This window comes from Spea bombifrons, chromosome 3, assembly GCF_027358695.1.
Source record: "Spea bombifrons isolate aSpeBom1 chromosome 3, aSpeBom1.2.pri, whole genome shotgun sequence".
Lineage (NCBI taxonomy): Eukaryota > Metazoa > Chordata > Amphibia > Anura > Pelobatidae > Spea > Spea bombifrons.
In genome coordinates, this window is record NC_071089.1 from 95,115,189 (window position 1) to 95,142,890 (window position 27,702).

Here is a 27,702-nt window from a genome sequence, read left to right on the forward strand (position 1 = left end):
TAATCTAATAAAAGATAAGGAGGAGAACCTAGAGACTCTTTGGGTAACTCTAGAACTTGGTAACAAAGTGGTTGATTTACAGACCCCCCGGGACACGCAGATGAAGAAATGACTACGATGAAGAAATGACTAAAATGTCAATGAAAGGTGAGGTTATCATTATGCCGAATTTAATCTCAGCTGGAATAACCAGGAGTAGATACATCCTAAATTATTTAGGCAATAGAAATATTGAATATTTCCAAATGGAGACAGGATTTCTGATGTCACTGTAGGAGAGTGCTTGCGTTCCAGTGATCATCAATCATGGTGGCAAACAAAGGTTCTAGATTTTTGAAAGGCTTTGATGATGTAGAGATCTTTAGATGGAGCCCAGGAGAAATGGAACTATTTTCCTCTTTTAAAACAGTTTCAAACCGTGTTTATAAAAAAACAAAAACAAAAGTAAGCTATAGTAAAAACACAAGGTATATACATTAAATACATATTTGTAATGTCCCATCAAATGTCTATAGATACTGTTCATATTACCTGCAGTGGTTAAAATCAGCTTCAGAGGGCCTTGGGTGTATAGCAGTCCAACCAAGATACCAGCAAGATGTCCAACGAATGACGTTCTAATGAAATATAAAAAATGTAAGCGCATTTTATGATTTTCATTATATTTGATTTCTTTTAGAAAAATGGGAATCAGATAAACATAGAAAAACCCATAAAAAGCACTATAATTAAATTGTGGCACCGTCCTTTGCCCAGGCATGGGATCAATATTACATCCTACAGCACCGACTTGTTGCTGACAGCATGGAAGCATGTAAAGCAGGCTCGTGAACCTAGATTAGGGGACTTTGGAGAGTGGGCCACATTTGAAAACAATATTATTCCATAATGGGATAGGAATATGGAAACAAAATTACATTTTAAAGAAAAACATTATCTAACTATAACAGTCATGAGTGGATAAAAAGGTGCCCCCTCACCCGGTGGGCCAGAGTCTCCTGGGCAAGTTGGAGAGTGAAGACTATCTCACCTAACCAGTTTGACTGATTCAGGGAGATGCCTTTATGTCCTCTACACCACTATATCCGCGCCAGTTTCCAAACCCCCCCACCCCCAACACCGCAGCGGCTAGTTCTCCAGCAGCATCCACCACAGTTTAGTTACAGTGGCATCACAAGTCATTCTACCATAAGAACATATGACCAGGGAGGAATGAGATTTGAGAAAAATGTTGAATTATTGTCTGTACAGTAGCCTCGACAATAAAAATGTATATTAATTTCTATTTGTAATAGATGCTCAACAATTAACATACACAGCTATTTTATGTATAATAAATTAAAACATAATTAAATTAAAATACAAGAATTAATTCAGCTGTTTCTTCACAGGGCATGAAGGACATGTAACTCATGTACAGTTACATGTTGTAAAAGATTACAGTTGCCAATATTTTAGACTAAATATGTTTTTCTACTTCTTTTACATAGTTACTAAGTTTATATTTCTCCGTTTGCTATGGCTTACATTGTAGAGGGAACATGAACTGACAGAATCCAGTCAGATTCCACAGGAAACCTGCTTCTAAATATTTTGGACATTTGCATCTTTCACCAAGGTAACCTATAACCAATATCATGCCCCCCCCCTAAATGTAATTAAAAAAATACACCGACTTTATTTTTCCGTTGAATTACCGCAACTCAGAAGCATGTATTATGGAGAAACTTGAAGGGCGGTAGTAAAAACAAATGGCCACAGAAAATATATAGGTCTATATAGATCCCTTTGGTTACGGGATGAAGAAAATATTTGTTGCGATTCATACCGATAAAGAATCATTCTAGACAAAGTACTCAAGCCGGGCAAGTTAGTGGAGACATTTCTTTGGTTTCTATGGTAACGGCATCACATTTAGCACTTGGCTTCATAACTGCTTGTGATGAATCTGGGCCATTGTGTGCCAGACAGGACAGCTGCAGAAAAGGACAACTCAAGTGTTTAAAAATCTTATTTAGGTACTTTCAATGCTTCAGAAAACCTTCAGTAACTTTATTTACATCTGTCAAAACGGTGATTTATACAGCTATAAATGAGAATATTGTAATTTTAATATCAAGTAAAATATGTTCCGGTATATGTGGAAGAAATTTGGAAGTCTTGCAAGGCCATCCCTCTATGTAGCTTAATGGTGGGACAATTAATAACATTGGACTTAACAAGTGTGAAAAAATGCAATAAAGCAAAAATGCTAAAATATTAATGTTAATTTATTTTTTATCATTTAAAAAGGGATTAGATTTTTGTTCCGTTCACTTACTTTGCATTTTGTTAAATGATCACAATAAATTAACATCTCAATTTTTGAAAGCATTTAACAAGACAACATTTTCCACATCTGCCTAGAACTGTTGCATAGTACTGTATGTGTAATATCTATATATATTATATTATATTTTTTATTTATTTTTTTTACAAATTTTGCATTAAATTATGGTTTAGCCATTGTTTGACACATCTCCATTCGGCAGCCCTGTAAATCCCTTTAAGATAACAGATCTGCAGTTATGTGGTCCACCATTATTCTACATCATGATTTAAATACAAGTTATTTTAAAACTATTTAAAAAGGGAGTGAGTGAGTATTTCCACGTACTACAGAAACTAAGGAAAACCTTTCTACCAGATGGCTGGAAACACATTTGAGATTGTTAAATGAATTATACACTTGGATAGATTTGGTTGAGAAAAAAAAGACCTCTCCCGTCATGGACATATCTAATCCTTGCCAGAGAAAGCTCTGGGCTCAATCATTCCAAGCAGCACATTGTATAGGAGGCATAGCTGTGTATATACATTTTGTTTTCTAAAGACGTATAACTTACACGTCTAAAGTGCTAAATAATAATGCCTCTCTCTCTTTGTGAATGTGGAAACGGAAACCACTGTTACATTTGTCAAGTAGCAACAAGTGAAAGTGTATGATTTGCTTATTGACAAATAAATTAATACTGGCCTAGCTAGATGGGCAAGAAATGACATGTTAAGGGTCCTGAAAATTAAAGAATTTGTCAGCCATCCCCAATTTGATAGCAGCTAAGGATGATTAATGTGCCTTCTTTGTTCCTTGACATCTCTCCTTCACATATATCATTAACACTCATCTATTGGAGAAGTGCAGCATGCTATAGAGGACTCTAGAATAAAGTTGCAAAAAGAAGAGTTGGCAGCAGAGATGTAGTGTTAACGCTCACTTCACTTTTCATTATGAATAGGATAGCTGAGCTGGCCCTGCATAATGCATAACTTAATGTGTGAGGAGACTTTGGAGAAATCTCAATGATTTAACTAAGCATTATATTGGGTCAGCAAAGTCTTTTCTGCAGAAGTTGGATGGGCCTTCATAGTCTATAGGTAGTGAAGCACAACTCATGAACACTCTCCTTCCAATTCTCCCTTTAGTGAATTGATCCTTCTCTGTTTATATAGTAGAGATCACATCTCTGCTTGTGTTGCATGCATCACAAGCTTTTCAATATAGTAAAGAGCATCTCAATCCAGGTTTTAAGAGGAAAATTAAGGGGCTTTCACTAATATAACTGCAAAATTCTATTTTACACAATTTTAAGAATGATACATAGGTTACATCTGCTGGAAACCTACATTGAAAGTTCTGGGAACAATAACATCATGGGAGACTGGATATGCAGAGTGTGTAGCCAAAGCATTGCTAAAGTCTGTGCAAACGGTACATGTCCCTGTAGCTGCTCAGCCAACAAGCTGCCACACAGAGATTGTGTATGGGCATTGGCCCCTGAAGTCTCATTGTGACACTATATAGAGTTCTAGAAATGGAAGTATCCTATCACGGCCTGCGCTAAGACAATACATACATACATACATACATACGTAAGGGCAGCCACCAGTAGAGGGCTTTAGTGACACAGGTAGCCACCAATATGGCTGCATGTGGCCAAAAAGGAAGACAAAAATCCACTAGTTGGCTATGGAAACTATCTAATAATGGCAAACTACCCGTGTCCCTTGTAGTTATGCTGCACGGGAACAGTAACCTCCACATCTGGTATGACCTTGTATGTGAGCATTAATTTTTGACATCACTAGAGATTTGGATGTAGCGCTGTCATATTTAGCATTCCCAGATAAGAGAAAGCACAAGCGTCTTACAAACTTGAGAAAATTCAAAAGGACGTAAAAATCGGTTTATGTTCAGTTGCTCTTAATGCTCTGAAGTTGAAACTCAAACCTACGCATGAATTAGCATTATCCTATCCTACTAGGATATCCCACTAGCGTTATCCCACACTGGAAAATGTGCATTAAAAACTATTCAAAAGGTTAAGAGCTTTAACTACCTAGATTATTTATTGATGCTAATGTTTGTGAAAAATGCATGGTTTGTGGTTGAAGTACATCTGCACATCATCTTCAATGGAGTGCACAAATAACTTTGTCAGATTTTCAAGACTTTTCAAATTTTCAAAAAAGTAGATCTATAAATTTGCTCCAAACCAAATTTATGCTCTGTAAAAAGGTAACACAAACTACCACTTCAAAGGCATTGCACAATTTCGAGCAACCGCCAATGTGGATTATGATATCTAATGAAGCCTTTTTTACCTTTATTATTTATATAAATATATATACATACATATATACCTCCATATCACATTTATGCTATTTAGCTAGTTTACCTTAATTGAACCTAATTGTTCCATTACTTCAGTCTTAATTGGCTGCCCAGAGGCTTGCTTTGCTCTATTTAAATGATCACTTTTTAATTGAAAACAGTGTTCGCTGAGGAGTTACGCATGCTAATAGTGCACATGACTAAATGGTTATCGCTCGTTCCAATATAGGTCCTAGGAGTTGAATGCATTGAGTACGTTATTAGCAATTAACAATAGAACAGCTAAATGGATTAAGACCAATGTGCCCAAACTATTTTCCCTTATACCGTGAGAAAACGGGGACAGACTGATTTAAGGGGGGGGGGGTTGGACTATAGTTGGAACTATACTGTAGATGTAATTTATGTGGAATTAAAGTATCTTATGTAGAAAAATTAAACCAATATACCAAATGATGCCATCTGAGTTTCCTTTAGTGACCTCATGCACCTGCATGCTCTAAAGTCTATGACACACAAATATAAAATAACGTTTCACATCTTCACTGCATTAGCAATGTTTACATCATCTCCCACACATTCTGAAATATGAAACATATTTGCATTACATTTTAAATTCGTAGGTAAGCTGGGATTTCTCAACTCAAACTTACTTACACGTGATGAGGGCCAACCCCAGTTAGCGTCTGTTGCAAGAATAGCCGGGTTGTAGGACATCTTACCATATAAACCGTACATTAGGAAAGGCCCGCTCCAGCTGCCTAGCATGAAAAACCCACAGGGTTGGACCTTTATAAAAGTATTGTCAAGCGAGAGTAAATTTTGCAGCTCACTACAACTCCAGCCCTTAAGAGTTTATTCACTAACACATGGGTTTGTGGGTAAGACATGGTGATCTGGGACATATACCATTCAAACATGAAAATGTAAAACGTAAGCTTTAAGAAATTCCCACCGGGAACATATACTTTTTTGTAATATATTCCAGGGAAACTATATGGATCAGTGCAATCGTCTCATATCACTTTAATTGGTTGGTCAACTGAGATATGAACTTCGAGAATTACTGTCTACAGCTTCTATTAATATTTGGTTCCAAACATTCAACGCAGCCAAAGCCATTCACTCTATTATGTTGTAATAATAAAAAAAGCTCTGGGCTTTAATCTTTTGAACACATGTTGTAATAGAACATTTGCTTCAACTGCAAAAATAAATACAATATTTAAAGTTAATGTATTATATGATATGTTGGCCTATGCTCGAAGTAGTTTACCGAGGGGTGTACAAACTATGAGAATTAAGTTAAATCCACGTATATACAAGGTGCTGTAGATCAGAGCAGAGTTTGAAAAATAAAAATATTCATAAAAATTGATGAGCCAACAAGGCAAGTTTAGTGTCATGGAAAACATCCATTCAGCATGTGTAGTGTCAGGCGAAATCCCATCAAGGTGGAAACACTAGGGGGATTTAACCCCTTAAGGACAATGGGTGGTCCCTAAACCCATTGAAAACAATGCAGATATATTATTAAAACCTAAATTTGCATGTAGTTCTGGATAAAGTGGTATTCCAAGTCTTAATCGCTGAGCTGCTTTGAATAAAAGTCTATTCGAAAAAACTGCATTGAAACAAAAGTAGAAGAAATACCATAGACTCAGACAACTACAGACCAGTAAGTCTTCCGCCTGTAGTTAGGAAATTAACGGAGACCGTGCTAAACGATAAGGTTATTAAATACCTGGATGCAAATGGTTTGGCTGATAAGAAACAGCACAGGTTTGCTACAGGTGATCTTGTCAATGTACTTTTTTGGAGTTTAGCAAGACATCTGACACTGTCCCTCAAAGTCAAACGGCAAATGATTTAAGTAAATTAGAACAATGGCTGAGAGAGTGTGGCAGCTGCAGTTAATACATGTAAAATAATGCACTTGGCAGAATATAGAATTAGGGACACTAATTATTCCTACTTGGTAACCTGGCAATTTTCTGCTATGTGTGCTTTGCATCCTTAAGTTTAGCTTTATATTTGCTCTTCCTCATTCAGAGTCTGCTTATATTTCCTAAACAATACCTTTGCCACATCTACAGAGAAGCCCAGTTTCCTTTTTCTTTTATGCTACTTTACCAAAATATCTTATATAAAGTTCTATTTCTCCTGGACTCCAAGGTGTCCAGACTAGAGTTTTCTTAATCCCGCTCCCAATGAATTTCTGACCATTACCCCCTGCTCCTGCTACATGTGTCCCGAACATGTGTGTCCAATCCCGCTCGCTCCCACAAACATTCTCATTTACAGATACTCATTCATTCCCTCAATCATGCATACTCGTTCATACACATTCCCCCACCCCCTTACCTGAACTGCAGATCTTTCGGTGCCACTCGCAGACTTCCGCAGGGGCCGCTGCTTCTCTCTGCGTTGCTCGCACTTTGTGCGAACAACTTCTCTTGTCCATGTCCATCAGGGTCATGTGACGTGATGTAAATTCATGTGACTCAGCTGGGTTCATGCTTCCCCTGGGCAGAACAAGAGATGCTGCGTGTGCGTGCAACACAAAGGCAGCCTTGCGGGAGTGCGCAGGATTACCGGGACCCGCAGGTATATTGGGTGACCCCCCACTCCCACCCACAGCAAACGGAATACCACCCCCACACGCAAGTTTTATGACCTGTCCCGTGGGACCTGTATCCCGATACAGTCCTCTAGTCCATCAAAGACTCACCTACGTATTTTTCCATTTTAGAAAAATCAGCCTGTCTAAAATCTAAAGATTTAGATTTAATGCAGCGCAACACAACCTCTGTCATTGTATTAAAACATACTGATCAATGACCAATAGTGCCCAACAACTCTCCAAAATGCGCAATCATGTATGAATGAAATAAAGCAGCCTCACTTAGAGTATTGTGTACAGTTCTGGAGACCCCCATCTCCAGAAGGATATTGACATACTGGAGAGAGTTAAGAGGAATGGTTGTTATTTGCCATTATATTTTTGTGTTTTGTTTTAGGCAAATCCACCTTAAACATCACTGTATTAGAAATAAATAGTTTGGCTTGTCTTTCCATAGCAAAAAAATCCTCCAATTTGTCTTTCACACAAAGTATAATTCAGCAATGATGTTTTCAGGTACCTACATTAATATGCAATAAATCTAGAAATGTAATTTAATCCATGAAAAATATAACACATTACAGAGAGGCAACAATTTTAGATGCCAGTAAAATATTCCAAGAACATTAACACATAAAAAAATACTAAAATAACAAAACAAAAAAAAGACACAGGAAATGTATTAAACTGTACTCAGCTGTACCTATAATTAACCAGATTGTGTCTGAGTTGGCACCTAAACTTTGGCTAGAACCCTTTCCAACTGAGCCCTCTGTGAGATCAAAGAATAGTTATTTTTGCAGGGTTCCTCTGGTAGTGCTAGCTCATCATAATACATAGTGAAGTCAGAGTGAACAAGGGTTGAACTCCAGGTTTAGTGAAAAAACATAAGAGCAAGAGGGTGCAAGACAGGAGGGGTTGGGTAACAGAGGAATCCAGGTGGCTGGAGCTATTGGATCTTTGATACTCAAAGAGCTGGTATTTACCACTCTGTATTCTAAAAGCAAATGCAGGTGCATGCAATCCATTAACACATAGCTTTTCTATTACCGTCAATCAGTTGATAAAACAACTTTGAATTATTTAACACATATTAGTATTAATTATTGAAATTATTATTATTATTTATTGTTTTATATAGCGCCATCAAATTCCGTAGCGCTGAAATAGCGTAATCGTATTCCGCATGTTTAGAAACATTAAAGGGACATCCCAACCATCATATGAACTTTAATGCATATTATATGTGTGCGGTCCCTTTACATTTTAGTGGCGTCAGCGTTGCAAATGCACAGGGGAGACTGTGCAGAAGGTTCTTACATGCATTCGCCCCTTTTTCCCACTGCCAGCTATATGCTGTGCCTGAGGCCCATTCCAATGGGAGTGCTTTCATGCCACCGTTTCCAAGAAGCAGTGCAGCAGCTTCTACTACAGATACGTCCCTTATTTTGTTTTTGTGGAATAGACATTAAAGTAGTCACATAGAACAAGAAGTATAAATTCTTCATTAGCGGGCTGCCAGTTTTACAAAAGCAGACTTTTTATGTATTTAGTTACAGATGCTGCGTTTCAAGAACGAAGGTGAGAAAATACCGAAGGCTGATCACATAACAATAATAAAACACTAACTTTTTCTGTGACAGCAGGATATATTTTGTAATGTTCCAATAAAGAGAGCTGTACCTTTATGAAAGATAAAGTACTGACAGTGAGCTGTGCTTCAAACCTCCAGGGGTCTTTAATGCCACATGCTCCATAAAAGATCAAAGGTAAAGACAGGGACAGATGATAAACACCAAAAGTGAAAAATGATGATTGCATCAATCATTAGCTGGACTATAATGCACTAACATGAAAGAATTTGCCTGTTTAATGTATGCCTTGTATACGTGTTAATATGCGGTTACAGAGGGAATCCACTCCATTTGAAGCACAGCTGCTGTGCTTTTGTTGACCCTTCCCAGAATACTCTTTTTTTTTTTACTGCTGACAACCTTACAGGGAGACTCCAGGCATCATATGCACTTTAAATCACTATTTTCTTTCCCTTGCCCCTGAACTCTTGATTTGGAAATAATGTGCTTGAGCAAGCATATCTGTTGGTTTCCACTGCGCATGCTTGGCATACTCATCGCCAGCCAGCCCTAGCACGGACTCATGTGAGCCAAGACCCCAGACACATGCACAGAAAGCGCTCTCTTACTTATTTCAATGGGAATGGTTTCTTGCTGGTTGTTGGCTGCTTGTGGAAAGCAACAGCAGGGGTGGCGTTCTCCAGCTTCCCCTAAAAGGGAAGTACTTTTTTTCCTCCCGGTAACAAACGCTTATTAAAGTACTTACATGGTACATCAATGTGCATTTTTAATGACCATGACCAATGTTCCCTCTAATTTTTCTTAGGTGGTGCGCGCAGAAAATTTCTGTTGTGCAAATTTTTTCCCAGAGCCAAAATTTTGTGCGCACAATATGCTTCTACAGTCCATATAAAGCGAAGTTGGTGGAGCTGAAAAAAAAATTCACATTGCAAGGGGGTGGAGCTATATATTTCCCACCCTTTTGACTCCATGGTCTATTCTAAAGGTGAAATTCTCACTGCAAAAGTTAATTGGTTGCATAAAGGATCAATATATATATATTTTTTTTTATTGGGAAAAACTGCATAGCTTCTGTCGTTAGGCAACCATTGACAGGGGTACAGCATAACACCTATCACTATATACTGAGGCACACATTGACTGGGGTACAGCATAACACCTATCACTATATACTGAGGCAGACATTGACGGTGTTGCAGCATAACACCTATCACTATATACTGAGGCACAACACCTATCACTATACATTGAGCCAGACTTTACCAATAATGTAGCATAACCCCTATCACTATATACTAAGCCAAACATTGATGTGGTGTAGGCCTACCGCTTCAGTGTCTGGCTTAGTATATAGGGATGCACCGAAATGAAAATTCTGGACCGAAACCGAAAATTCAGCATTCACTTGACCGAAACTGACAATGACCCCCCCCCTTAAAAAAAACAACACTTTATTAACCCCTTAATGACAAAGCCCGTACATGTATGGGCTCAAAATGCATTGTCCCTTAAGGGGTTAAAAATAACACACCAAAATTGGAAAAAAAAACCCAACAACAATAATATTTATATATATATATATATATTGTAGGGGACAGCTCACGCATGGGGCGGCAATGACAGTTTCACACAGGTTTCAAACGTAAAAGCGCGTTTATTTAGATGTTGTAGTCACAGAGCACCTTGTAAACAAAACAAACTATAAGCCTGTCCGGCTCTAACTAAACAGCAGGATACCTCTCTAGCAGCCTAAGGTCTGACGCAAAGCAAAGTAACCAGTTTTGTATGGGGTAAAGCTTCATACCTGGTGGGCTGCAGCGCTGGCTGTAGCTGCTCCTTCATTCAGGTTCTCCCTTCTTCTGCAAACCTAACAGCCCTCTCTTATAAGGCTTCCTCCCCAGTAACGAGCTTAGGAAGCCTCACCTGAGAGCACCTGGGTTTGCTACCATGCCTGGCTGAGGTAACCAGGTGAGATATATATCCCATCAACCACTCTCCCATACACTTTACCACATATCCCCCCCGTCGACTCCAGACCAGAGGTCTGGACAGCGTCAGCAACCATACAGTACACCCTGGACAACGCATCCGCATTCCCATGTAACTTCCCTGGTCTATGCTCCACTGTAAATCTAAAATTTTGCAAGGAGAGAAACCATCTGGTCACTCTTGCATTCCTCTCCTTATTCTGTTTCATCCATGCCAGAGGAGCATGGTCAGTCACCAACACGAATTCCCTGCCCAGGAGATAATATCTCAGAGACTCCAACGCCCACTTGATGGCGAGACACTCCCTTTCCACTATGGCATAATTTTCCTCGGCTGGGGTCAGTTTCCTACTCAAGAACAGCACTGGGTGTTCTTCCCCATTAACCACTTGTGACAAAACTGCCCCCAAACCTCTAGCAGACGCGTCTGTCTGAACCAGAAACGGTTTCCTAAAATCAGGGGAAACGAGCACTGGCTGGTCACACAGGGCAGACTTCAGACTCTGAAAAGCCCTTTCTGCCTCGGGGTTCCACTTTACCATCACTGACTTACCACCCTTTGTTAAGTCTGTCAATGGTGTGGCCATGGAGGCAAAATTGGGCACGAACCGACGGTAGTACCCGGTTATGCCAAGGAAAGCCCTCACTTGTTTCTTTGTTACTGGCCTAGGCCAGTTCTGTATCGCCTCAATCTTATTGATCTGGGGTTTAACCAGTCCCCTACCAATGATATAACCCAGGTATCTTGCTTCCTCCATTGTGCCAGATGGGCCTTACAGTGCTGCAGCCTTCACTCAGGACATATGCTTCCGGCCCTTTAAATGTCCACAAAATTCAGATGCTGTGTTTTGTCCTGCCGTTGCTCCTAGCACCACTGTGCCTGCATTCTCCACCAATTGTAGGGGACAGCTCACGCATGGGGCGGCAATGACAGTTTCACACAGGTTTCAAACGTAAAAGCGCGTTTATTTAGATGTTGTAGTCACAGAGCACCTTGTAAACAAAACAAACTATAAGCCTGTCCGGCTCTAACTAAACAGCAGGATACCTCTCTAGCAGCCTAAGGTCTGACGCAAAGCAAAGTAACCAGTTTTGTATGGGGTAAAGCTTCATACCTGGTGGGCTGCAGCGCTGGCTGTAGCTGCTCCTTCATTCAGGTTCTCCCTTCTTCTGCAAACCTAACAGCCCTCTCTTATAAGGCTTCCTCCCCAGTAACGAGCTTAGGAAGCCTCACCTGAGAGCACCTGGGTTTGCTACCATGCCTGGCTGAGGTAACCAGGTGAGATATATATCCCATCAACCACTCTCCCATACACTTTACCACAATATATATATATATATAATTGCTAACAGCAATCACACTCATATAATGCCCAGGCAGCCAGTACATGCTGGAACCTGGGCACCATATGAATGAGATTACAGCCTCCCTATGCCATGCTACCCCCCCCCCACTTACACATCCATGCTATCACACACACACTCATTCACAAACATTCAGCATAAACTACAGCATAACACCCATCACTCTCACACACTTACTTATCCACTCTCACTTAATGTTTTCCGGTGCAGTGAAGGCGGTGGGCGTGGATTCAGTGCTGTGCGCCGGGATATGACATCAAATCCCGACGCACAGCATCAGTTGCCGCGCGCATCGCAAGGGAGCAGGATCGGGGGTCTGCATTAACAGACCTCCCGCTCCCTTGAATGATTTTAAGCCGGTTGGAGGGAGATCCTTGATCTCCCCAACCGAGCTTGCTCCTCCAGCAGCGTACATTACTGTCTGTCTCTGGAGGAGTGCCAGCGTGGTGACACCCCCCTGATAAGCGGTACCCTGGACGGACTGCCCGCCCCCCCCCAGCTCCCCGTTAGGTACTGTGCGCACAATTTTAGGACGTGTGCGCTCTCTCAAAAAGTTATGTGTGTGTGCACAAGCGTGTGCTATTTGCACAAACCTTCAGAAACAAGACAGGCTACGAAGCTCAACACTTGACTATTTAGAGCAGTCTGGTTTTCCCTGAGTTGGTAGGAGCTGTTGCCCTGTTTCGGACTCTGGTTTAGATATTGCATTGCATTTGTTCTCAAGCTATTCTGGTTTTCTGCATTCAACTTGAGGTTGTTTGGTGGCAGAACAAAAAGAAAAGAAAGAACATTCTTGTTAGGTAGTAGAACATTTTAGGAGTAATCACAGGTTAGATCTAACTGCTGTCAGAAGAGTAAAATCGACGGGATAAGATATCATATCCCAGTGCTCCACAGTGGTTGATGAGGGGTGGCTGCCCCCATATGATATTAGAAGTGAAATAAGCAGCTCTGTCAGAACAAGAATTGGCAAACTAATTGTTTAGTATTATAGATTAATGTTCATGGACAGTATAGAGGTCCATGAACATCTGACGGGCGGACAGATAGCTCGGCTGGCAGCTGCTAATCACAAACCAACCCGTTCTAAGCAATAAATGTCACCTTCATGTCTTCTTTTCCTCTGCAGACATAGTGGACATATATATATATATGCGTGCACAAAAAGTACCTTAAAGTGAAGTTATCAAAATCTAAAGCACGGTACGACTTTATGAATGTCAAATATGTGGCTGGTGGAAGACACAGAATACACATACAATTCCCATACCCCACAAACACAGTGCTATCCTTCTTATAACTGTGCATAAAGTTAAAGACCAACAAATCACCATCCATAAATAATGTGAAATCACAGCAGTCTTACCCACATGCCTGGGAATATTTTATAGCTGTGTAATTATTTAGGCTGTTATCCAATCCTTCAGAAGGCTTTATTCATTGTTAGCATTTATTCACTTAGCTCTAGCAACAGCTGGCCATGAAGAGTCAATAGGAATATGAGAAAATTATAATCAATCCGCTTGACAAGAAACTAGCTGGATATTAATATGGTAAATGATGTGTAATCTACATTCTTCCCTCATCCCCTTCGTTTTACGCTTTCAAATACATCGATTCAATGAGCAAACTAAGTCGGTCATCAAAAGCAGTTTGTTATTGTATGTGTTTATAAATCGTTCTAATGAATGTAACAGCGCTGCGGAATCGGCCGGCGCTTTATAAATAAATATAAATATAATGTAATGTAAAAGCACACATCCTGTTGGACGTTAATGGGAACGCAACACAAGGAGTGTGCGGGGTCAATGGCGGTTTCATCCAGCATTCCTACTTTGAGGTCTCTGTTAAGGCTTGGCTAAAAAGTAGCGGTTTTAAAATGCCTTTTGGTTACTAAATATTACAGTCACATGACTTCACAAAATCAAGCTAAATCATGTGCTCCCGTTCATACTGTACACATTGTATTAAGGACTAGTTAAATTAATTGACATTTTATTTATGTCACTGACTGCCACAGTAAAGCATTATATACCAATGCAGGAAAATGCTGTATGCTAATATTATATGATTATATGATGCTTGTTGACAGTATTATTAATTTAGCCAAGTCCAATCATGTTGTATACTGTAGAGCCATACAAGATACATGAAGATCTTTAGTGTATTATTCATGTTCTCCATGTCACACCATGAATAAATAGTTTCTGAAATTGGAGTGATAATTGCAAGAATCAAGCAAAAATCTTGAATCCCGCCAACAGAATAATAGTAAGAGCACTATACCTGCCTATCAGCGTTCCTATCAGCACCTAGAAGCCAAAGGATATTGCCGCTGAATAGGATGACTGTTGTACGTTGATCAACGTACTGCATGTGTGTATATCCCTGAAAGCGGTGTGTGTCTGTGGTTGAGATGTGTACATTTTGACTGTGTGTTTATTTGAGAATACTGTTCGTTTGACCCAGAGTGGTATGTGCGTTTGAATGTACACTGGTGTGGCTGTCTGTAAGTTTACATCGGAGTGGTTGAGAGGGGTCAGTTTGTTTAAGAATAATTAGCGGGTCTGAGTTTTCATAATTGAGGCAAAGAGTGGTCGGTTTGTGTGTGCCAGGGGGGCTGAAGGCAGTCAGCATGTTTGGGTTTGCATTAGTGAGTCTGAGAATGGTCAGTGCAGTTAAGAGTGACCAGTTTGGCCGAGGGTACCTCAAGTGTAATGGAACAGCAGTGTACGGCCATTTCTGGCATACAACTCTAAAGTAATAATATAGAATATGAAGTTTAAAAATGTTTTCCATATGTGTTATATTGTCAGTAGGGTACCTAGCAATGTGTGCTAAGCAGGTTTGCTACCGGAAGCAGAAGAGCAGGAACACTTGGTTGTCCTTAGTCCTATTTTCCCAGTGTGACTTACATCCAGTAAATCCAGCTCAGTGTAGCCTTTGCTGGCTGAACTTCGGACATTTAGGGCAGTACTAGCTTGAGCTGACATCAGATGTGTGATGCATGAAGCCAAAGTATTTGCTAAAATATGTAGTTTGTGCAAGGAGTTTGAAGCCGTTTGCGGTTTAAGTATTTTCACAATTATGTTGTGTGATGCAATCAGTACTGCGTTCCAATCTCCAAAGGGCTTTCAGGTCACCAAAAAGGCTTATCATAGGCAGGTGAAACGGAGAAATACATTATAAAGTTACTATCTATAATTCTTCCTGTTACATGAGTATTCCTTACCATAGGACAATAACTAAAGCATATAAAAGTATGAAGTTCCCATTAGAAATGTTATCTGCCGTGGTATTTTCTCTTGCAAAGATGAATATGTCGTTATCATTAGAACTGTAAATACATTCATCTGTGCACAGAAACTGTATACTAAGTGGTGTATTTACAATGTAGCAAAACTATTTAAGTTATTTCAAGCAGACAAGTATTTCCTCTCTCATTTTTGGAGCAGACAAAGAACTGCATTCCAATTGAAAAAAAAATGTACGTTTTCAATGTGTCTGCCTGTGGCAATGTTTGTTCTTCAGTCATTTACAGTAAGTGAGATTGATAGTTGTAGTTTAGATTATTCAACCAGCATATGCAACGTGATTCACCATTATGTTTTATAGGGTTTAACGTCAACAGCAGAGTAGAACAAGTGAATCATTGGCTGGATGCCAAAGTAATAGGGAAGGAACATTCAATATTATCAAGTATAACCAGCAATCTTGATCTCAAAGTTACAGGAGTGTGTGTGTGTGTGTAAAAATATATACTGCAGATGCAAATACCATACAATCTATTATAATTAATTGAGATGAATACAGCAACATTGTTGCTGGACCCAATAAGGGGTCCATTTTACTACCTGTAATAAACACATCGTGAACCTAAATTAGCAATAATGCTGTAGAACCAGGAATACAATTACAAATATGTATTTTGGTGGCATGCTTCAGCTATATTCCACCCTTTTAGCAGAACTAGGAAGCATTTTTCTGGGAATGTCAGATCATGGAAAATGCATAACTGGAAAGCTTTTTATTAATTTCCTCTAGGTCCTTGTTACGGACAAGTGTGAGTTGGCAGGACAGTTGATAAGAGAGTCATTGTTTTAACTGAATTCTCTCTGCGTCATAAAAAACTACCACTTTGTTCAATAATTGAGGTAACTCCAAAGTAACTCCAAAGTATCAAAGGTGAAAACTATACCTGAAACCTTGTACATCCCAACCCTCGGGTTGGTCTAAAGACTTTCATTACAAAACGGGACACTCTGCCCCATATAATGTGCCTAATGTCTGTATCCATGCACTACATACTTTTCATAAAGTTATTGAAGCTTTACCAAATTAGTACTGGTATTATTTTTTTACAAATGTCCTCTCACCTTTCGCGGCTGCTTAGTTGTCACACCTATCATTTACTGTGGAGAGTAACCTTTTCAAAATGATTCTGTTTAGGTTATCACATGAATTCTTTGGGATAAATACATAAGCCAAATGAAAACAACTTACCCTGGTGATAGCAAATGGATGGCCACCAGCTCCACCCAGCAAGCATATCTGTTGGCAACTTGAAAACCAAAGACATTGGAAGATCCTCCTGGATGATAATGGTTGTTTAGTACTTTTAAAGCAAAGAGTACTCCTAAAAGCCATAAAAAATAAAATTAGAAATCATCAGAAAATTACCAAAGTTGGCAGCATGCTAACTACAAGGTATAATATAGTCCTATCATTAAGTCTTTACCACATATGAATATCTGCATAACCAAATATTTTATTTGTGTATATATATATATATATATAGAGAGAGAGAGAGAGAGAGAGAGAGAGAGAGAGAGAGAGAGAGAGAGAGAGAGAGAGAGAGAGAGAGAGAGAGAGAGAGAGAGAGAGAGAGAGAGAGAGAGAGTTTGATTATGTTAAAATACAAAACGCATAAGTGTGTTTTGACTTCATATGACAGCTTCCCCTCAAGGCTTCCAATTGTTTGCTTGTTTATGCCACTACAGCTCAAATATTTTTATCTGCATATCAGACTGGTCCAACTTCCAGCTTCTCATACTTGGCAAGATCAAGCGAGTACCTATGGCGGGGTGGGGGAGGGCTGGTAGCGGTCCTCAAGGCCAAAAGTGTCTGAAGCCCCAAGGTGTTTTTGATTTTCCACCCAGATTAGTCCAGGGTCTGGATGTGTGCTCAAGATTATGTCGGTGAGGCTGAAAACAGTATAGTGGCGGTATAGTAACTTTCATGACACCTAACCTAAGAAAACTGGGGTCTTATTTTTTCATGTTGCAAAAATGGCCACAGTACAACTGGACCCCCTTAAGTTTTGGTGAGGGAGGTGTGTAGCCTTAGAGCTACTGCCTCTCTCAGATGTTGACTTTGAAGATCCATCCAGGCCCTTTGGCTAGAGGGGCTGCAGGTCTCTTAGGAGAGTGCTACCCCCGAAGACGAAGACCGGCACAAGCAACTTTTTTCACCAGTTTTTGTTTTCACATTGAACCGCTGAACCCCTGGGCTTAAAAAAAACTGGACCATCTCCAAAGGCAATCTACATACTTCCCATATATGAAACACCCTAGGTATAGGTTTAATCAGCCCTTAAGCCTCATCAACAGAAAATGGTTGGTGTAGGCTGTTTGCAAGAGGTCTACATCTGGATAATCATTTTTTAGGGAGGGCCCATAGAGCCTTCTTTGGATCTTGAATGTCCTTGTGAGTAACAACCATCTTATATTTCCCCTTGTACTGGTACAAACAAGCACAAAATGAAGCCAGTCTTATATAGTTAGCTGAGTCCCGAAGCTCTGTGCATAAATCCTCTTTCAGCAGAATACCTGAGAAGCCCACAGCACATTGCATCTTGTAGGAAGGATCATCCATGAATTCTGCCAGGACTAACTCCAAAATGACATACACCACTCCTACCAGCTGGGAAAATACAGCGATTATTGCTGCGAAGAGCACACTGCCCAGCCTGTTTTCCAGTTTTTGGCCTTTCCATAATAAGGACACCATGTTGAAATACAGATGCCAATCATCAGCATGGTGGAATGGTGACAGGAGTAGACGTTGCCAGTCTCTGTGGTAGTAACCCTCGTGTACACTAATACAGACATAAAGCAATGGCTTAGCTGGGTTCAAAAAAAGGAAAATATTCAGTCCAAGTGCTGCCAGAGTTACAGGAGGGATGTTGTTTAGCCCAAACTGATAAATCTGGGCAAACAGCAGAAGAAGCCCAGTGTTCACTCCTCTTTGTCTTCTGTGCATTTTAGAGCTTCACTTCATGTAAACATGTGATGAACAAAAAAATGGATAACGTGAACCTGAAAGTTGAAAAGCAAAGATTGGCGTTAATAGTTAACAACACATACAACCATATTCTCTGAAACAACATTAAAAGTAATTTCAATGTAACCTAACTGTATAACAGGATTTAACAACTAATTAACAATTCAGTCACATACTTCCTAATATTCCAAATAGCCTTAACAGAGTATTTGTAGGGGGTGTGGTTAGGGGTGTGTCCAGGGGGTGTGGCTTTACCAAGAATTTTCTTTGTGACTTTTAGATCCATCTATAGCTATTCATATAACAGAAGAGTTTTGAAGAATAGCATATTTTGGTGGCATCAACCCCACTTTTTGCTGTTCCTACATACACTATAGTAACGTTCGGGGCTGTAGAACACTGTGAAACAGTCATATAAAACGTCTAGAAAACACAGACATCATTAGAGACTGACGGCATGCCGTTATATTAACGTAAAATGTCGGCACACATAGAATATGAGTTCCTTTCTAAAAGAAAATGAATTACATAAGAGTAGCAAATGCTTAAATCAGGAAGAGCTGCCTGTATAGAAATGACTCATACAAATTAAATTTGTTCAATGCTAGAGTCAGGGGAGCATCTAGAGCGTTTTCATTCATGCTGGGAAGATGCTGATGTCCAGGATCAGCAATTCACCAAGGTCAGCTGTCAATATAATATTTGGTAAAGAGAAGAAACATGACAACTGGAACAGCACGGGGAAATGCATGGTTACGTAGTATGTGTAAGTGATGCTTGTCCTTGTACGTCTCTTTCTTTAAAAGGAAAAAGTATGCTGATGGTAGAAAAACCTGCATTACTAATTACTGCCTTGTCCTAAACGCTCTTTCTTTCCCATCATCATCTCTTCTAAGGCTGTTTTCTAAGGGGAGGAATAAATGGGAATCCTCAGGACAGCCAATTAACATGGCTGTTCTGATGGTATACACTCATAAGCATACCTGAAAACTTTCAGCTACCCAGGGCTGTCCCACTTCTGTCGGGAGTAGCTTCATGTAGGGACAGGGCTAGTTGTGGAAAGTAGGTGGGGAGTAGGTAGAAAGTAATCCCAGAGAAAGGAGTAATTGACCCGGAGACTCGGGGAAGCAAGGCTTCACAAGAAACTCCAGTTCAAACTCAGGCATGTTCTTGGCACCATGTCACAGGCCGATTCTCTTCTTCTGCTTAGCTAAGCCCAGCTATAATAATTTAAAGGGCCACTCCAGCTATCATATGCACTTAAATGCATATGATAACTGTGTAGTTATTTTACATTTTCGTAGTATTTTCTTTTTTTGGCAAAAGTATGGACGGTTCTGCAGAATCCCCAGATGTGTTTACCCCTTCCCCACTACCCAGCTATTTTCTGTGAGAAAGATCTCTCTGCATGCGATATACTTAGTGACAGTCTTGGCAAAAGCTGCGGGCAGGCGGATCTGTTCAGATCCTGGTACACATTACATTCCAATGTATAAAACAACGCACGATTAATTAAACAAAATAAAATATGTATGATTTCCTTATTTATTATACTGTTAAAAACGTGATACGTTCACTGTACATTAATACATGACAGAAAGAGGACATTTTGCCCATAAGCTAAAATTTTGAGGTGTAATTAACTTAATTTACATTTTTAAGTTTCCTTTAATGTTGTACTAAAAACAAGCATACAATGTTGCAAACTGATAGATTCACTTTAAACTGTATACTCTGTTCAACTCACATCACTAAACTTTTCGCTTGACAGCCATGTCTGTCCTGGTCAAAAAGATAGTATCGGAGGACTGAAAGGAAGCCGTCTGGTCTGCTATGCTAATTCTTTTAGCATTTCTCTGCTCCCAGACCGATTTTTACTTTAGGAAGACTTAGCAGAACATTAAAGCAGAGCAGTGCTAAGAGACGCAGTACTAAAGAGAGACGTGACACTGCGGCGACTCTACAGAGGAGAACATCTGGTATGCCGGCTAGAATAGAGGTGCTGACATCGCTTCATTAAAATTCTACTAGCATCTCTGGTGGGTGTAGCAGTGGCGTCTGTGCCATGCACAATTACTGTACCACAACTCAAAGAAAACTTTTCTTGTTCAGAAATATTCTAGGCAAACGCACATTCTTTCATTCAGAAAAACAAATGCTAATACAGTGCTGGATATTTGTTTATCTGCCCACCGAAAAAGGAACAATGTTAGAACAAAGGTTTCATTTTAAAACAGAAGTTGTTGTTTTCATACATCTGAAATTACATGGACGACAAACCAAACCATTTGGATTTAAAAAGGGCTTCCAAATAACAGGATGGTCATCTTAAAAGGGCAGATTACTGGCCCTGACCGTTTCAAACGACCAGAGGGACACTTTGTTTTAGAGAGTGTGGTTAGACACGCAAATAAGGGCACTGCTATTTAATCCCTTAAGGACTAAGGGTATTTTATCTTTTACATTTAAGGACTAAAGGGTTTTTAGCACTTTTGCAGTTTTAACACATAATTTCCCTCCCTCTCTCTCGCATTTGTTTAACCACACAAATTATATATATTTGTGAAAAACAAGGACTTTTTTTTTATGAACATACATAAACCATGTTTTCGTCCAAAAAAATATTTAAAAATTGATAACTTTTTCAGGTTATTTTCTTCTAAAAAGGTATGCATAACCAGTAGAGATAAACAAAAAATATCAATAGATATATTTAGATATTTCTTCTGATTTAGGAAATACCCCATATCCCATGATATATTTTTTGTACATCTACCTTTTCTATTTTATTTTTATTTAAGTTTATGAATTTTTGGCTGTGGATGTACACCAAGATAACTCTAACCCTGTCCCAATACTAATTGTAAAAATGTAAAAAAAATAGTACTTCATGGTTGACGAAGCTGTAAAAAGACTGCTGATCATTCATGATATAATATAATAATATATATAATAATCTATAATATAAAAAGCCTGCTGCTGATCGTGGCTGCAATTAGCCTCTGCCTTGATGACCGGTTTTGTGGAGACATAATATAATGTCCTCCATCCTAAATCTCTTCTTACCAAAGACCAGAAGGCCTTCCTATTTTGCACATACAGAGACACTCTTGCTAGGTCTCTAAGTCTATAGCAGCCGTATGAAAACTATAGTTTTGAGAGTTTTCAATCTGTTTGATGTGAGTGTGCTGATCCCTTTGCACTGTATATAACTATTTGGTCTTTAGCAACACCTTCTTATAATTAATGCTCTACAAACCAATATATATATATATATATATGGGTTAAATCTAGCCGGACACTTGAACGTTCATTCAAAATCTCAAGCGCAGAACAATACAAGTTATTTTGTCCTATTAAAAAGCACTTCATACTACACAAAAGGTTCTTTTGAAAAACATGCAACATGCCTTCCTAATACTGTACATTTTAAGGTCATCCCTAAAGAAGCCTTTTGTTGTTCATCTAAGCTGCCACGCGCCTGCATTTTTGAAGCCTACTCATTTCTGTCACTAAACAGTTTCCCATAGTCCCATGTTTAGTGACAAATATGGCTATGGGAAACTGGGGACAAAGATGACAGGGAAGAAGTTTAGTGGCAAACGTGGCAATGGGAAGCAGGTTTAGTGACAAAGGTGGCACTGGGAATCTTGGGACAAACATGGCACTGTTAAACTGTTGACAAATGTGACACTGTTTAGCTAGTTCGGGACCAAGATGGCATTGGAGACAAAGATGGCACTGTTTAGATGCGTGGGTGTAAATATGGCATTGTTTAGCTGTTTGGGGAGCAACATAGCACCATTTAGCGGTTTTGGTCCTATTTGGGGACCAAGATGGCACTGTTTAGCTGTTTTGGTCCTGTTTAGCCAGTGATTGCTTAAATACTGAAAATGCACCGGCAAATATGTTTTCACCTGTCCCAGAACGGCAGTTAGGAAATGTGGTCACCCTACCCACAGCCCCCTAGCATACATAAATGTCTTTAGGGGGAGATAGTATAGTATAGAATAGTAGGTTGAAAAAGGTCTTCAGCCCATCAAGTTCAACCTTTCACACATACCTAGTTCTAAATTTCTAAAGTTGATCCAAAAGAAGGCAAAAACCTACTTGGGGCAATTACCAATTATGCCACAACAGGGGAAAAAAATCCTTCTTGATTCTATAGTGGCAATCAGATTACTCCCTGGGCTTAACGCCGCCTGGGGCGAAGTTTAAAACGCCGCCCCCCCCCCCGCCAACGCGGGTACTTACCTTTAAACAGTCCTGTGGCGAGTCTCCCTGCCCTGCCACGGTGCCGGCTTGTAATGCTGAGCGCCGGAAATTGACGTCACTTCCGGCGCTCTGCATTACAAGCCGGCACCGGGACCGAACAGGGAGACTCGCCGCAGAGGACAGAGAGAGAGGGGCGCCGAGCGGGTAAGCGAAAACCACTCGGTGCCCCTCTCTCTCTCCTCCGCTTCAAAAAAAAAACCAAAAAAAAAGCGCTTGGGGCGGCAAAGTGCCGCCCCTTCTAAAGTGCCGCCTGGGGCAATTGCCCCAGTCTGCCCCATTATAGGGCCGGCCCTGCCTGGATCAACTTTCTAATACAACTGTCCTTTTAGCAGTTGTAGCCCTTTATGTTATGCTTAGCCAGAAAAGCATTCAGACCTTTCTTAAAAATATCCACAGAGTTAGATAATACAACATCCTTAGGCAGAGAGTTCCATATTCTTATTGTTCTTCCTGTGAAGAACCCTTTCCTATGCTGATGCAGAAATCTTTCCTCAAGTCTCAACTGATGACTCTGTGTCTTTTGTAGAGACCTCTTGGTGACTATATCACTAGAGAGCTGTTTATACTGACCTTGTATGTATTTGTACAATGTGATCAGATCCCTCTTAGACGTCTCTTTTCAAGTGAAAACAAGTTTAGTTTTTCTAGTCTTCCTTCATAACTAAAATTCTCCATTCCTCTAATTAACTTTATCTGCACTTCCTCCAGTTCATCTTAAAAACTAGTGCGCAAAATTGCACTGCATATTCAAGGTAACGCCTCACCATTGCTTTATAAAGAGGTAAAATTATATTTTAATCTCGTGATTTAATACTCCTCTTTATGTATGCCAATACCTTACTGGCTTTTTCAACCGCTGACTGGCGCTGTACTTTGCTGCTAAGTCTATAGTCTATAATTATACCTAAGTCCTTCTCATTTTCTGCTTTTCCCCAAAGGAGTGTAAGTTGCATACTTATTTTTGGTACCAAAGTGCATTACCTCCCTTAATGGCTATTCATGCCTTTGTTTCTATTGGTTAGACTGCTCAATGCCACATTAGTCCAAACCATCCCTGTTGTGGCATCGGGGAGCCCTCGAATCTGCTCCACTGTGTCTTTGGATATAATAAATAATTGTGGCCATTTGCACCCATACACCCGAAACATGTGATAAACATGAATACCGTATTTGCTCGATTATAAGACAAGGTTTTCTTCAGAGCAAATCGGGGTCATCTTAAAAACAGACTTCAAATATAGGTCTGACTATAAGACTAAGATCCAGATCCCCCAAACTTACTGGTGCTTCCGACTCCCTGCTGTGTAGTCGTGGCAGTGGGTAGACGTCTACGCGATTCCGGTAGGCAATTTCCGCTGCAGCCAGAAGGAGGTGCGGTTAGCAGCGGGGGTTGTCTGCGTCCATCGCGCATAAACCCTCCGACTGTCAGAGGGACACAAGAGGGAACTCTCCTCTCTGACAGTCGGGGAAGGTTTGCGGGATGGACGCAGACAACCCCCGCTGCTAACTGCACCTCCTTCCGGCTGCAGCGGAAGTTGCCTACCGGAATCGCGTAGACGTCTACCCTCTGCCCCGACTGCACAGCAGGGAGTCGGAAGCACCGGTAAGTGTGTGTGTGGGGGGAGTGTTAATTGGGGGGCATAAGGCATTTCTGTAAGCAGAGTGCTCTATGAAATGCCTTTTAACCCTCTATACGCCACTCTGCCTCCTGAAATGTCTTATACCTCCCTATATGCCACTCTGCCCCATAATATGCCTTTTAACCCCCTAAATGCCAGAGTGGCATATAGTGGTATAAGGCATATCATGGGCCACAATGCCATACAGGAGTGGCAAGCCTGGGGGCAGATGTGCATAACTGGGGGGCAGGTTGGAAAATAAAAGGAAATAAAAACAAAAAAAATATTTTTCTCAATAATAGCTTTTATTAAAAAAAAAATAGTTTACATGAATTAACATTTACTAGTAAAACTTTTTTTCCTATAGGGTCGTCTTATATTCAGGCTTTTTTTCCTAAATTAAGACTCAGATTTTGGGGGGGTTGTCTTATAATCGAGCAAATACGGTAATAAAAAAGTAACAAAAAACATAAACATCAAAAGTTAAATATTTATTATAAAAAAAAGGATTTAATTCTAATTTCTAGAATTTCATTTTCCCATACAATTTGTCAAAAATATTTTTCATCGTGCAGACGTTCACCGGCTGCCAGAGAAGAGGATCCCATGCAGTCCTGCAGGAGCCCTGGGTCCTCCTCTCTGGCAGCCGGCGAACATCTGTGCAACCTCCGCTGCTGCTAGCCGGTACTTCCTCGGGTGCGTCTATGGTGGAGCACATAGAAGCACCAGAGGAGTACCGAATTGGCAAATGGGGGGGGGGATAAGGCATATCAGGGGGGCAGAGTAGCAAGCCATGGGGCAGGTTGGCAAATAAAAGGAAATAAATACAAAAAATGCATTTTTCTCAATCAAGTTTTTATAAAATATGAAAAATAGTTTACATGTGAATTAATATTTACTAATAAAACTTTTTCCTTATAGAGTAGACTTATATTCAGGTTTTTTCTTAATTTTCTAAATTAATATTAAAATTTTGGGGGTCATCTTATAATCGAGCAAATACGGTACTTTCTTTCGATACCATTTTATATGTATAAATCATTTAGTATGAGTAATATGATAGAAAAAAATATAAAACCCAAATATTTCCAATATTGCTTTGGGATCTAAGCAGGTGCACATTGTACAAAATTCTACATGGCACCGAATGCTTTGGAGCACATACAACCTATCCTATACAATATACTACATTTCCGTTACCATGTGATTAATGTCATTAGTCGTGCAGTTAACTCCAACATTATGATAAAGTTATATATACCCAAGCAGTAGGGAAAATAACACCAATGGTAAAGCTTCCAGAAAAAAGTGTGTATGGAGCATTTAGTAAATTGTCCATCACAATGGTTCACCGGTTAATGTCAAGATCACAGGTCAATCTGTGGCTCTGTGACATAGAATTTTACACTTTCCTGCTTAAGTACAATTTTTGGACTCACCTTAGAGCACGGTACTTTCTTTTTAACCCCTTAAGGACAATGGGCGGTCCCAAAACCCATTGAAAACAATGCATTTTGAGCCCGTACATGTACGAGCTTTGTCATTAAGGGGTTAAATCAACGTACACGTTCCTCACACGTGTTTCCTAGCTAGGTATTCTTACTACTAACATTTCAAAACATCTCCAATGATCCTTGCACCATCCTCACCATAGATTTCTGTGGTCCTGTATAGATCTTATTTATTTCACTCTGACCATCGGTCAGGCACTGACTAAATGTAAACCTTAAAGTATGCATATCTGTTGTAAATTGAAGCTATTAGTATGGATAAGTGACGCACTTCCCAACATTCCTGAAATTTTTAACTAATTGAGCAAAACATGATTAGTCACACTGAGCCTTGTGCTCTTTTCTTAGTGGGGGCCTGGTGAATACGAGAAGCATTTCAAAGGCTGATCACTAGAGCAGCTTCCGATCCACTGCAATTGAGTAACCTCAATATACATTTTCAGGCAATGCTATAAGGGAGTAGAAGACTTGTTACTAGGCAATACGAATAAACTATGGAAGGGTCTATGGAACGAGTCTACACGACTATGATGTTTCATCAAATGACTCTTTGGTAAGAGTCTAAATAATAATGCCAGTAATGATCACTTTTTCTAAATGTCGGTTTCTGGAGTCTCATCTTTAAGTTCAAAGAGATATTCAGAAAGCATTATTAGTCCCTTAGAGGGTCATTCACAGGATAAGTATTCAGGGTAACACATACCTAATTAGTTTTCTGAGGGTCAAGTATAGGGCAATGTTAAAAGTGTAGAGAAAACACTGCTTTGGCATCTGAAAGGACATGTTGTGTATGTAAATGCCTCTATATTTGGCAAGACAAAAAATATTTGAAATAACACATGGTCATCAGAAGGATAAAAGAAACAAGTTAAGCGTTTCTGTGCACAAAGAAACAGATCCCCAAATCTGCAATGGCCGCCCTAGAGCTATACCGGCCCAGACCTTTACTGAGCGCAGATCAAACACAATAAGGAAATTGGATAGCGTAACCATGTCTCTGTGTCCTGACTTTGGCATGAAGACATAAACTCATAGCCTGTCCTTGATTTTGTGTTTATTGTTCTCGATAATTACTAAGGATGTTTGCAGTGTGCTAGGAAGTACAACTTAAGATTCAACATTAATACTGACATTAACCTCTAAAAGTAATTATTGTATTATATAAACTTGGCGACATATAAATATGTTTGTGCAACAATCTTGTGTTTAAACATTACTCGTGAACTCCTATTTATGTTACATCTCAATGAAATCATAATAATCCCCAGTATAGTACAAGGGGGCTCTTCCACCTCTCCGATCTGCTTGTGATAGTTTATTTAGTACGATGTATTAAAGGGACAATCTATTGTCCCATACAGCCCCACCAATTAAGGAGGAATACTAAAGTAATTTGTAAGGAATACTAAAGTACTTTTACCTGAAGTGTTGTGTAATCAATCCTCAATATTTATGCCTTAGGTGGTTTTTTTGAATGGTATTCACTGGGTAGGGTCTGAATTCTTGCTTTGTTTTTTTTACTTATTGGTCATTATTATTTTAGTCGCAACCCAGGAATCTAAACGCGTATGCCTTTTATGCTTTCTAGATGCGCGCTCACCTATTCTGTATATTTTTGTGCTGTGCATATTTGCAGGTTCTGACCAGACGTTAGGATTGAGCAGTCCCTCCTGCCATACAGCTGCCCCATTAATGGTGTCCAGAGAAGGCTTTAAATTGCACAAGAGTCTCATTTGGGTTAAAGTGCAAAGCAGTCGCACCATTTTAAACCTTTGTTGTACATAATTAATGAC

At 39.7% G+C, this 27,702-nt stretch overlaps 1 protein-coding gene across 2 annotated transcripts in view; it reads right to left on the bottom strand.

Moving 5' to 3' along the window:
- The window catches only part of RHBDD1 (rhomboid domain containing 1), a 36,287-nt gene extending 17,796 nt beyond the window's left edge, over window positions 1-18,491 (bottom strand). For both annotated transcript variants that reach the window (XM_053460940.1, XM_053460939.1), the window contains exons 1-3: window positions 18,051-18,491; window positions 16,726-16,858; window positions 532-617 (exon numbers count right to left, since the gene is read on the bottom strand). In XM_053460940.1, the coding sequence (XP_053316915.1) occupies window positions 532-617; window positions 16,726-16,858; window positions 18,051-18,483 (652 nt within the window). In that variant the 5' untranslated portion in view covers window positions 18,484-18,491. The remainder of the gene's footprint in view (window positions 1-531; window positions 618-16,725; window positions 16,859-18,050) is intronic.
- Window positions 18,492-27,702: the final 9,211 nt, after the last annotated feature.